Here is a 12,273-nt window from a genome sequence, read left to right on the forward strand (position 1 = left end):
TTCACAGAGACTCTTTAAAATAATTCTTCTTTGCTACCTTTTACTAAAGAGATGATGAGAAATATGAAGAGAAATACTCATATTTTAACCAAAAGAAATAATAGAGTGGAAAGAAAAATTAATACACCTTCTACATTTGAATACACTAGCTGACTCACATCAAGATTATGAAGCCGTAGAGAGACTCCCACCAAGATCCATAGAGAACTTGTACAAAGATATGCTACCACCTCAGATCGCCTTCATGATTCACCCACATCCGAGACATTCAAAGATGAATATTATATGGTTAAGTATATTGAATTTAGCCCAGGGGCATGGACCAGCGGAGAGCATCGTCGACCGACGAATCAGGTATGCGACTGTCTGCATCTGACCAATTACACAGCTTGAATACACCACAAGAATTTTCCCGAGAATGGACGGGTGCATGAGGGATACGTGCCTTTATCGGCAGGATGACGTTTGTTCGTATACCTGAATGTGTCATCTCCATAAACACCATCACTTTCTAAGGAATTTAGACTTCTGTGATCCATAACATTGTTTAGAAAATCTTCGGCAAAATCACATAACCAATCTTTTGTCGACGCGTTTCGAACCAACCAGTGTGGTTCATCGTCAGGACAAGTTGAAGAACCAATCCGGTTTAGCTTGAATAAATAGAGTGTGCAGAGACTCAAACGGCTATATTTCCAACGGCTAATTTTGACCTAATGATCTTAGTCAAACAACCAATTTAGTTATTAACATTTTTAGAAATAGCTAAAATAGGTAAATTTGTTAATTTAAATAAATGATTATGTATATCTAAAAACAAATAAATAAAATTCATTATTATATATTAAGAGAATTCATTTGATAATTAAAATATCCATATTTTATTTAATTCTAATGGTCATTATATAATTTAAATACAAATAAACGGTATTAAATTACTATTATTTTTAGAATTTAGTCACATTAGGTAATAGTGTATATATTTAATAATAATTATTTAATGGTCCATTAGATCTTCTATATTTATTTATTTATTTATTTATTTTTTTTAAATATATCATTTTTATTTATTATTTAAATATAATGGTCCATTCGAAATTAAATTAATAAGTTATATACAATAATATATGTTTAATAAATAATCTATATTTACTTAATAATTAATAATACCAAAACTATTAAAAATAAACCAATATTATTCATGTTAAATCATTATTATTCATAGAATTTAGTTACATTAGGAAATTACCATAATTGAGGGTTGTTAGAGTCCATGTTTATTAATAATAGTATAACTAATATTATCGGTATATCATATATTTGTTTATAATACTTTCTTATTTATCCTTTAAACCATCACTTTCTTTTTACTCTGACCCTGCGAATGTTCCTGGTTTTGGCTCATACAAACTCTCACCAGTTTTTCTTAACAGGAAAAATGTTGACCACTTTCTGTTTATGTTGCTACCTCTTCCACAGCTTCTGACTGAGTGTAACTCCTCCATTAGTGCCAACTTTATCCTTTATTACTTTGTCCCCGCGAGTTATTTGGCTCAATCCAGCTCTCGCCAGCTTTTCACTAAAAGAAAGTATCTGAACACTTTCTGTTTTATGCTGCACCCTCTTACTCAGTTCAGACTTTTTCCCAATTCAGTATTTTCCTCTTTCATCCGTCGTTTGGGGGATTTTTCCCAATAATTCTGCTTTTGAGGTTATTTGCTCTCGAGGGGAAGTTTTTTGCTTTTCGGCTTCGTGGTGCTCAGGCTTCGCGGTGCTCTCTGCTTGGAAAAATGCTCGTTCAACAGGTCAGTTAATCTCTCATCAAAGGACAATTTTTCCTTTTCATGGAACTTGGAAAATTTAAAGTTTAAGTGTGATATGGAATATGTCTTTTTGTTATAGCCATTTCAAAGATGAAAATCTCAGTTTTTTCTTTTCAAAAGTTGGAACTGTTGGTTTGTGTCTTTGGGCTGTAGTCTGAATTATAGCTTTCTATCAAAGGTCTAAATTCTGATGAGGAGGATTGCTTTAGCTTGTTTTCCCACAATACCATATGTCAGGGTTTGTTAATTCTGTTTGGTCGTGGATATCTTTCTTCAATTTGAAGAATTTCTTTGTTATATCCAAGCCCTGTTCAGATATACGCTTCAGGATAGGTTCTTGGTGGTGTGTGTATGAGTTTTACTGTTGTTGTATTGTATGCCCGAATTTTTCATCCTGAAACATCTCCAAAAAGCCATTTTAGTTTCTGTTATTTTCTGATACTGGGAAAGAGAGGGAATCAAGGCTCTTTTGACGAGTTATCAGCTTCCTTATTCCTTATAATTATCCCTTGACTGCATTCCGGAAATATGGTAATCTTTTTGGCTGAGACCTGCAGCATCCTTTGGAACTTTCAGTTTCCTGGTTTTTCCGGGACGGATTCTCCTCTCACCGGAATCGGAAACCTTTTTCCCGGTTCACGTTTTTCCACTCCTCTGGATCTGGTACTGCAGAGTTTTGAATTTCAAAGCTTATGGGGTACAAGAAATGGTACTTGATGGTATGAAATCGGATCTTGGGGGTCATTAGAAGCCGTCATTCTCTAGAAATCTCTTTACTGCTATCCTAAGCTGACTCATGTACACGTCACTCCCTCATAACTCCGGAAGACTAGTGGGCTTCTTTGGAATCTGATCCCCGCTTTGGAAGGGGAGCTGTTTATTCCCGAGGCTTCCTTCTGTCAGTACTTATGTCAGGCAAGATCTACTTTTCCCTTCCGAGTCATATTTTCTCTGGGTAATATATTCAGAAGCGGTCAGGTCAAAGTTATTGCATGATTTATTGCCTGATCCGGAAAATCCTTTTTAGGATTGATCAGTACACAAGGGGCGGACTTTTATGGACTTAGTGTCAGACGCATCGGCCACGGAGGCCATGATCCGAGCAACTTTTCAGGCTGAAACTTGTAAGGGTACCACCATGTTGGCAAATGACTGGCAGTCCACGCTGGCTGACGTGACTGTTCAACCTTTGCTGCAATCTGATGACCTGGACGGCGATTGTCGTCAAAAAACTCAAACATCTCGGGAAGGAAACCGAAATGAACACCTTCAGAGAGTATATGTAGAATCTGAGCTTCCAAACTATTACAATAAGAATGTAAAACCTGTAAAAACCATCCCGCCACCGACGACGATTAAGTTAGATAGTACTTATCTAACCGACCGCATCGAAAGTTTACAGGAATTCGCCCTGGTTGGCCGATGGCACTTTCCAGAGATGGATGATGCCAAGATGCGAAAGTGGCTAGAGCTTCAATGGAAACCTTTGATTGGCTACATCCCCATTATAGCTAAACTGATGAAGGAATGGTATTGTTTTCATTTTCTGAGTGCTAGCGATCTGGAAGCCGTTCAGACTCGTCCATGGGTGCACGGAAGGAGCTTCCTGGTGCTATACAAATGGTACATAGGCTATAATCCATTGAAGAATACTCCCACAAATAATTTAATTTGGGTCAAACTCCCCGGCCTTCCCCTGGAGTTGTGGTCGAAGGAAACTTTAACTCAGATAGGAAATGCCATAGGAAGATGTGTATATGTAGATCCAAGATGTCTGGGGGAAAAAGATAAATGAGTAGCGTGGGTTCTCATAGAGAAAGCTTATAGGGGAGGTTTCCCAGACCACATTGAGATATCCTGGAGGGATTTAAAGATAAATCAAAGATTGGACTTCTGGGGAGTCCCCTTCAGGTGTTCAGTATGCCACAAGACAGGGCACCTTATTAAAAATTGTCCCCTGTTTTAAAGAACCGAATATATCAAGGTAAATATCAGTCAACAAAAAATAAACAGAGGACAAAGTCTCCTTACTCTGGAATGGCAAAGGCATCCTCTACTATTAGCTCATCTCCATCAGAATCTGGCAAACTGCAAGGGGTTTTTAATCCTGAAGATGATTATCAAAAATTCTCTCCCCCCGGTCAGAAATCAAATCCTCAGTATAATTTTTCTCCATCAACATATCCCCAGAGTCAAAGCGTCCTGCCTGAAAGCTCGAGAAGATCTATCACCCCATCTGATAAAAGGATTTCCAATCTTTTTAGCTCACCCCCTCCGGAACCTAATGCTGATAAAGAATCCCCAATCCCTCTACCGGCTCCCCAGCCAATCAAAAACTTTAAAGTGGACTCAAATATCACTTTTATCTCATCTTCCTCTCCATCACCAAAAAGGGGATTGACTCATTCTCAGAAAGGTAAAGAACCTATGGTTTCAGCTACCCCTCTAAATTCCCCCGTGTCTTCCCCATCAAATTCGATTGGTAGCGACCTGGACTACCTCCTTAGCAAGAAATCGCTTGAACTCAGGCCCCTAACCATTCATAAACCGGGAAAGCCATCCTCCCCTCAAATAAGCCCAAACTCTGCAAAAAATATTACGGTGAGAAGGAAAAATAATAGGGGCAGCAGGCATTTTAGAGGAAGGATTGATGGTGCAGGCAGAGGAGTTCGAAATCTGTCCTTAGTAGATGTACCTATCATTGATATGTCAGAAGAAGGGCCTCTTAGAGCAAATGTGGCCGAAAAGCCTTCCAAATGACCTTCATTATATCCATGAACATAAGGGGGCTGATAAATTTTTTTTAGCCCTTAAGAATATTTTCATATCAAAACAGCCCAAAATAATCTTAATCCAAGAAACCATGCACAGCACACCCGTATCTATTTCTTATTTCAGGAAAATGTTCCCCACTTGGCATATGGCTGCTTCAGAGGCAAATGGTCTTTCAGGGGGCCTGGCAGTTTTATGGGACCCTGATTGGATCAGAGCAAAAGCATACAAATGTTTTGCGGGAATTCTTATATCGGCTTCTATCAGGGGGAAAGATTGTCCCATTAACATTTTAAACATCTATGCTCCTTACAAAAACAGGTTAACATTCTGGGAGAAATTATTTGCATCAGAAATTTTTGATATTGAGTATTTGATGATTGCAGGAGATCTAAATGTCACTTTAAGCTCTGATGAAACATGGGGGTACAGTCGGAAAAAAGATCCTCTTGCTGACCGCATTAGATATGAGTTGCTACACAGGAATCTTGTTGACATTAGTCTGCCTAAAATGATGCCAACATGGGACAATGGAAGGACTGAAGGAGCATATATAGCAAAAAGACTTGATCGTTTTATTATACATGCAAGTATAATTGATAGAATGGGCATGCCTTTTTCATCAATTGGTAATGATTTCATATCAGACCATAGGCCGATATTCCTAGGATGGAGAGAAAAGGGTTTCAGGAAAGGGTATCCGTTTAAATTTAACAGGCTATGTTTGGAAGAAACAGAATTCAATGAAGCCATAAGAAGAACATGGAAGGAATTATCATCAAAAGAAAATATGCCTCCTTTCTTAACTTTTAGAGATAAAATGTCCTCCATTAGAAAGCTTGTAAAAGATTGGCAGTATAAGAAAAGACAACAAAACAGAACAGCCCTTCGGGAAATTCAGATGGAATTGGACAGCATCTCTGGAGATTTGGCTGTTCACCTTCTCCCTTTCAACATGAGATGTCGTATAAAGGAGTTGCAAAGGAAAAAACATAAAATCCTGGAACAGGAAGAAGCATCATGGAGATTAAAGAGCAGGGCTATTTGGCTGAAGGAAGGAGACAGAAATTCAAAATTCTTTCACAGGTTTGCAAGCTCAAGAAGAGAAAAGAACTCTATATGGAAAATAAAGGACGGAAAGGGAGACTTTCTATACTCTCAACAAGACATCTCAAGTGAAGCTGTGAGATATTTTGGAAACCAATACAAGAGATCTGATGAATGCAGGATACATGACATTCTGTGGGGTATCGACCTATTTCCTCAAATGTTTAACGATGAACAAAATGAATGCCTCTTTCAGCCAATAACTGAGGAAGAATTGCTAGAAACCATGAAATCCTTTAAAAAGGATAAGTGTCCTGGCCCAGACGGCTGGACGATCGAATTCTTCATCCATTTCTTTGACCTCATCAAACAAGATCTGCTAAGGATGGTTGAGGGCTCTAGAATATCAGGCAGCATTCACCAGATAACCTCATCCACTCATATAGCCCTCATCCCCAAGAAAAGGGATGCAGAATCCTTTCAAGATTTCAGGCCGATATCTCTCTGTAATATTTCATACAAAATCATTTCAAAAATTATTGCTGAAAGGATTAAAGAAACTTTAGCAAAGCATTTATCAATGGATCAACATGCTTTTTTGAAAGGAAGAAATATTTTGGACGCTGTTGCTAACACACAAGAGAGTTTGTTCTCCATGCACACAAAAAAAAGTGAAGCAGTCATTTTCAAAATTGATCTCCGAAAGGCATATGATTGCCTTGATTGGGGTTTCATCAGATGCCTTCTTGCAAAGATTGGACTGAAAGTTAACATGATAAACTGGATCATGGCCTGTGTTGAGAAGGTGAACTATGCCATCATCATAAATGGGATTCCATCTCCTTTTTTTCTAGCTGCCAGAGGACTGCGCCAAGGATGCCCGCTATCTCCCCTATTGTTTATATTGGCAATGAACTCTTTAAGCTTGCACATCAATAAGGCAGTTAGTGAAAACAGGTGTCGCCCATTGAGGATTTGCAGAAACAATTATATCTCGCATAATTTATTTGTTGATGATATACTTATCTTTGGTATGCTCTGCAGGCTCACTTGGTTATGCTTATATGACATCCTAAAAAAGTTTCAAAAGGCCACATGATTACAAATAAATGAATCCAAATCAGTTCTCTTTCATAATGATGGCAATTTGGAATTAATAGAGTGGATATCCTCTCTTTTTGGGATAGAGGCGCGGTCCATCAAACATGGAATGAAATATTTAGGATTCCAGTTAAAAGCAAAAGGATACTCAAAAACGGACTGGCAATGGATAATAGAAAGATACTACAAAAAGATATCAGTGTGGGAATACAAATGCCTTTCAATGGCAGGAAGAATTATTCTGGCTCAATCAGTTTTAAATCAACTTGCGGTTTATTGGGCGCATCTTTTTTTTCTTCCAGCAAGCATTATTCAGAAGATGAATAAGATAACTGCTAATTTTATATGGGGTGGCCAGGCTGAGAAAAGAAAATATCACCTGTCTAAATTATCTGACATCTCTTTGCCGAAAAATCTTGGGGGATGGGGCCTTCTGGACCTGCGGAGTTTTGGAAAGGCTCTTCTATGTAAATCACTATGGAGAGGGATTTTCGGAGAGGGCCCCTGGAGCAATACAATAAAAAAGAAGTATATGGGCAGTAAGGATATCTCATACTGGTTCAGGTTGGGAAGGATTGGATCCATTTATGGATCAGCAATATGGCTTAGTTTTCGTAAGATAGAAGGTTTTTTCTTAAAGAACTTGGTATGGAACTTCCAGTCTGGTAGCAGAATTCTCATAGGAGTTGATACTTTCTTGAGCGGACAGGAGGAAATCATCTTGCCTGGGACTCTCCTTAATTTTTTCCACAGAAAAGGTTTTTTTACTTGGGACAAACTTATTGCAGAATGGCATGGACCCTTCCCGATTTGGAAAGAAGATGGCAATATGGGGATGACTGATAATATAGCAAGACAGTGGAAGTGTTTAAAAGACTGTTTGAGGAACTGTGGAATATATCGCTCCTTAGAAACCGATGTCCTTACATGGAAAGATGCAAAAGGTCCATCCCAGGTACGAGTAAAGGACATTTACCAGAATCTGTTAGCCTCAAGAAATACCATTTCCAGCCCTGTTTTCCCATCAATTCTTTGGAAATCTGGTTGTCTTTCCAAAGCTATTTATTTCTCGTGGCTGGTATTCCACAATAAAAACTTATCTTGGGAAAATTTAAAAAAGAGGAACTGGCAGGGGCCGGGTCTCTGTTCAATATGCAAGTCTGAGGAGGAAACAAACTGCCACATGTTCTTATTCTGTCAGAAAACACAGCAATTATGGCAAGCTCTGGAAAATCTATACGGTTTCCCTCATTTTTCTCATTCATCCATAAAAGAGGCTTTCTTTTGGTGGAGCGGGCAAAAGGAATCCTGGAGGCCTATTTTTATTATTTCCCTTTGGTGCATATGGCGATGGAGGAACAACAAAATCTTCAAGGAAAGTAAGGAGCCATTCATGGGAATTCTTCAAAGCATAACATCTCTTTTTGACTCCTTACCTGAAAAGCCACTCAAGGAAAAAAGATCAAATCCCAACATGAATGTTCATGATCATAACATGCTCCCGAGAGCGTTCTTTGACGGAGCTGCACAAAACAACTCTTGTGGATGTGGGATCCACATCATCATGGATGAAAATACACAATATCTTATTTCCTGGAATGGGGGTAAAGGATCCAATTGCAAAGTGGAGGCGATGGCTCTTGCGGGTCTTCTTTCTTTCTGTATTTTCTTTAACATTCAGTCTGTATCAATATTCGGGGATTCCAAAGTCATGGTGGATTATGTTTTGGGAAAAATCCATATCAGCAATCCTCACCTTGCAGGTTGGATGAATAGAATAGTGTTCCTATGGAGGAGGATGGAAGGATGTTCCATACAGCACATTTACAGAGTACAGAACAAGAAAGCAGACATTTTATCAAAGGAAGGCCTTTTATCGGATTCAGGTATCTGGAACATGAAGGTAATTTCTGAGGAGGAAATTTTCTCTATCAAAGAATTTTCTCTACCTGATTCATAATCCCAAATCTTGCGGGTTCCAGGTATGCTTTGTCAATTTTTTTCCTTTTTGATTTCCCTCTGACTTATGTATGGTCGAATATATTTTGGAATTTCTGAACAGCGCTGTTACTCCACAGAGGATCCTAGTTCTCCAAATTTTGTATCCACAAAATTTCTTTATGTGAACTCTATTACAGCTAAAATGGCTCTATTTGGATGAACATCAAAAACTTTTTGTTTGGGACTAGTTCTCCCTCCTCCTTTCAGACTTTTCTGCTACGGATTGTCCATGCGTCCGTTTTTTGCTCATATGAAGTTTATATCTGGCAATGTACTATCTTCTCATTATATAACTTATATAATATAATTATGCTTTTTCGTTCCAGAAAAAATATTGAATTTAGCCCAACGTAGAGATATATGGAAGTGTATATATGCCGCCTTAGATCCCCACCATACAGATTATATGGGCGAGTATATATGTCGCCTCAGATCGCCGACTACAGATTTTATATGGGCGAGTACTCAGATTATATTGAATTTTGCCCACTGCCGAGATAAATGGCTGAAGAATAAATAGCGGAAGAGATAAATGACCGAAATATAAATGGCGAGAGTATTATATGGCTACAAAAATAATGTAATTGTCCTTTAATTACCTATTAAAAGGTTTTATGTTATATATATATTTTAAATATGTTAAAATTATACAAAAATATTTTAAATTTAAATTTAAATTTTAATGTTTGTGTTTATTGCTTTTTTCTTTTCTTTTAAATACACATTTTATTTTTTAAATGTTTTATTATTTATTATTTATTATTTTAATTATTTTTTTTAACCATTGGATTTTTAAATATTGTACTGTTTTTTCTCTTCTTTAAATTTTTTTCCTTATTTTTTTTTTAAATTAGAAAATTTCAATAATTTTTTAAAATAAAAAGATTTTTTTCTTCTTTTTCATGATTAGATAAAATTTCATAAGGTTATTTTTAGTTTTAAAGTCATTTTTTCACATTTTCTGAACTCAGGCTTCTGTGATCCATATTACATTAAGAATAGTTTTATTCATAGAAATCACATACGAAAAAATTTTGTGGACTCGTTTCCAACCAGTTAGTGTGGTTCATCATTAGGACTAGATGAAGATGCAGATGTAGAGAGGGATGTAGAGACCAAAAGATCATATAACATTTAGTTTAAGAATAATAATATTATAATTTATAATAATAATTAAGATATAATAATAATAATAATAATAATAATAATAATAATAATAATCAATAAAGATATAAAAACGTAAATATTAATAAGAAAAACAATCGAAGTCAACCAAATATAAAGAATTTAGTCAACAAATATAAAAATAAATAAAATAGAATTAATAAACTCATTAAGATCCTATAACAAAAAATAATAATTAAGGGTGACTAAAATTAAAACAAAGCAATCAAAAGGGAGGGTAAATTATTATTATTATTATTATTTTAGGACTAGTTTATAAAAAATAGTATTTTAATAATGATTATTAAGATAAAATAATATTCATATAACGACTGGTTTAAGAATAATAACACTATAATTTATAATAATTATTAAAAAATAAAAAATAATGGAAAACATAAACAATAATAAGAAACAAACAATCCAAGTCAATCAAAGATAGGGAACAAAATCTTATATATATGTGTGTGTGTGTGTGAGTCAAGGCATGATTAATGAGTCAAGATCCTATAACAAAAATAATAATTAAATGAGACTAAAATTAAAACAAATCAATCAAAAGGGAGGGATTTTTTAAGGTGAAAAAATAGATAAAAAACATATTAAAATTAAATGTAAATACCTATATAGAAACAAAAAAAATCATAAATAGAATTTCAAGCCTTAAAAAACAAAATAATCCGCAAAAAAAACAAACTAGGAGGACAGGACAGGGACCCAACTTCTGCTAATATTCCAACCATCGTCTCTATTTAAATTATTGGGCCTTTTTTCAATTTCCAAGGCCTCCCTGAATTTACGATGATGGAAATGACTAACCTTGGCAATGACATGGGCTTCCTCAATGCAGATGTGATGCCTAGATTTTTCTGCATGTTCTGCCAAAGCAGAGGAGCGGGTCCTGCCATGCTTGATGTCAGCTGCATGCTCACGAATCCTTTGATTAATCGAGCGACTAGTCTCACCAATGTAGGGAGTCCCACAAGAGCAAGGGATAACATAAACACCTTTCATATTTTTGGGGTCCACAGGGTCTTTAACGGATCTTAGGGAGCTTCAAATGGTATTTAGAGGCCTAAAGGTTGAAGGAACCTTATGCTTCTTTAGGATCCTTGCAATCTTGTCCGTAGTTCCTTGGATAAAAGGGAGATGAACCCCAGAAAAATGATCCTTGGTTTCTTTCTTAGCCTTAGGACCTTTTTCAGCTTTGAGGAAAGCCTTAGTACACTGGTGTCTACTATACCCATTATTAAAGAAAACACTCAAGAGGTGTGCTTTCTCCTCATTGAGATGGTTATCATCAAAAACCCTTAAAGCTCTAGTTGCTAAAGTATTGAGAACACCAAGCTTTTGAGTCAAGAAATGATGAGAATTAGCATGAAGGTATTGCTCTGTGTGAGTTTTCTTCCAAAATACTCGATGAGAAAAGGATCCATCTTCATTCTTTGAGAGGAGGACGTCAAACAAGGCCATACTATTATTACTTTCAAATTCCATGGTGAACTTTATGGAATTAGATTAATTATTAAGATGAAGAAAAAAAGGTCCAACTCTTCCTTGCCATGGGACCAAATGACACAAGTGTCATCCACAAACCTCTTCCACATCCTAGGCAGAAGACAAGAAGAGGCCAAGGCCCTTGATTCAAAATCCTCCATGAATATATTAGCCACCATAGGGGAGAGGGGGAACCCATGGCGACACCACAAGTTTGTTCATAGAATTCCCCATCGAAGGAAAAGAAAGTAGAGGTAAGACAGATATCAACTAACTTAGCAGTATCAGGATCCGTAATATGCTTGATGACCTTGATGGCCTCGATGATAGGGATATTAGTGTAGAGGGAGACCACATCGAAACTCACAAGCTTGTCATCGGGATCAAGCCTGAAATCCTTCAACTCATTGACAAATGAAGTAGAGTCCTTGACAAAGGAATCTGTATTACCTAGAAGGGGTTTAAGCTTCATTGCTAAATATTTAGCAAGAAGATAAGTCGACCCTCCTATCGTGTTGACAATGGGTCTCAGAGGAGCCCCTTCCTTATGGATCTTAGGAAGTCCATAGATTCTAGGGGTAAGAGGGCTACTCTCAATGAGCTTATGACTGAATGAGTTGACCGAGCTACTGGTCTTTATAGCAAGAGCCACACTTTTGGAAATCTTCTTCAAGGGGTCCTTACTAAGTTTCCTGTAGCTCCCGCTATTCAGGAGATGATCCAACATCTTCCTCTTGTAATCCTCTTTATCAAGAATAACTACAACACCACCCTTGTCGGCTTTGAGAACAACAATATCCTTGTTATTGTTTAAGGACTTGAGAGCGTCAATTTCAAGCTTACTGATGTTGTTCTTGGGGGGCCTTTC

General features: G+C 36.8%; 1 protein-coding gene across 1 annotated transcript; it reads left to right on the forward strand.

Annotated features, from left to right (window-relative positions):
* The first annotated feature begins 317 nt into the window (after positions 1–317).
* On the forward strand, positions 318–8,703 carry LOC149265060 (uncharacterized). The gene is made up of 6 exons (XM_089401660.1): positions 318–354; positions 1,633–1,805; positions 2,400–2,532; positions 2,861–3,446; positions 4,722–6,673; positions 6,803–8,703. Exons 1-6 carry the CDS (start codon positions 318–320, stop codon positions 8,701–8,703), a joined length of 4,782 nt encoding a protein of 1,593 aa, XP_089257786.1.
* The last annotated feature ends 3,570 nt before the right edge of the window (positions 8,704–12,273 follow it).

This window comes from Pinus tabuliformis, chromosome 6, assembly GCF_031772625.1.
Source record: "Pinus tabuliformis cultivar Carrire ecotype Pingquan chromosome 6, CPIR1, whole genome shotgun sequence".
NCBI classification, from domain to species: Eukaryota; Viridiplantae; Streptophyta; class Pinopsida; order Pinales; family Pinaceae; genus Pinus; species Pinus tabuliformis.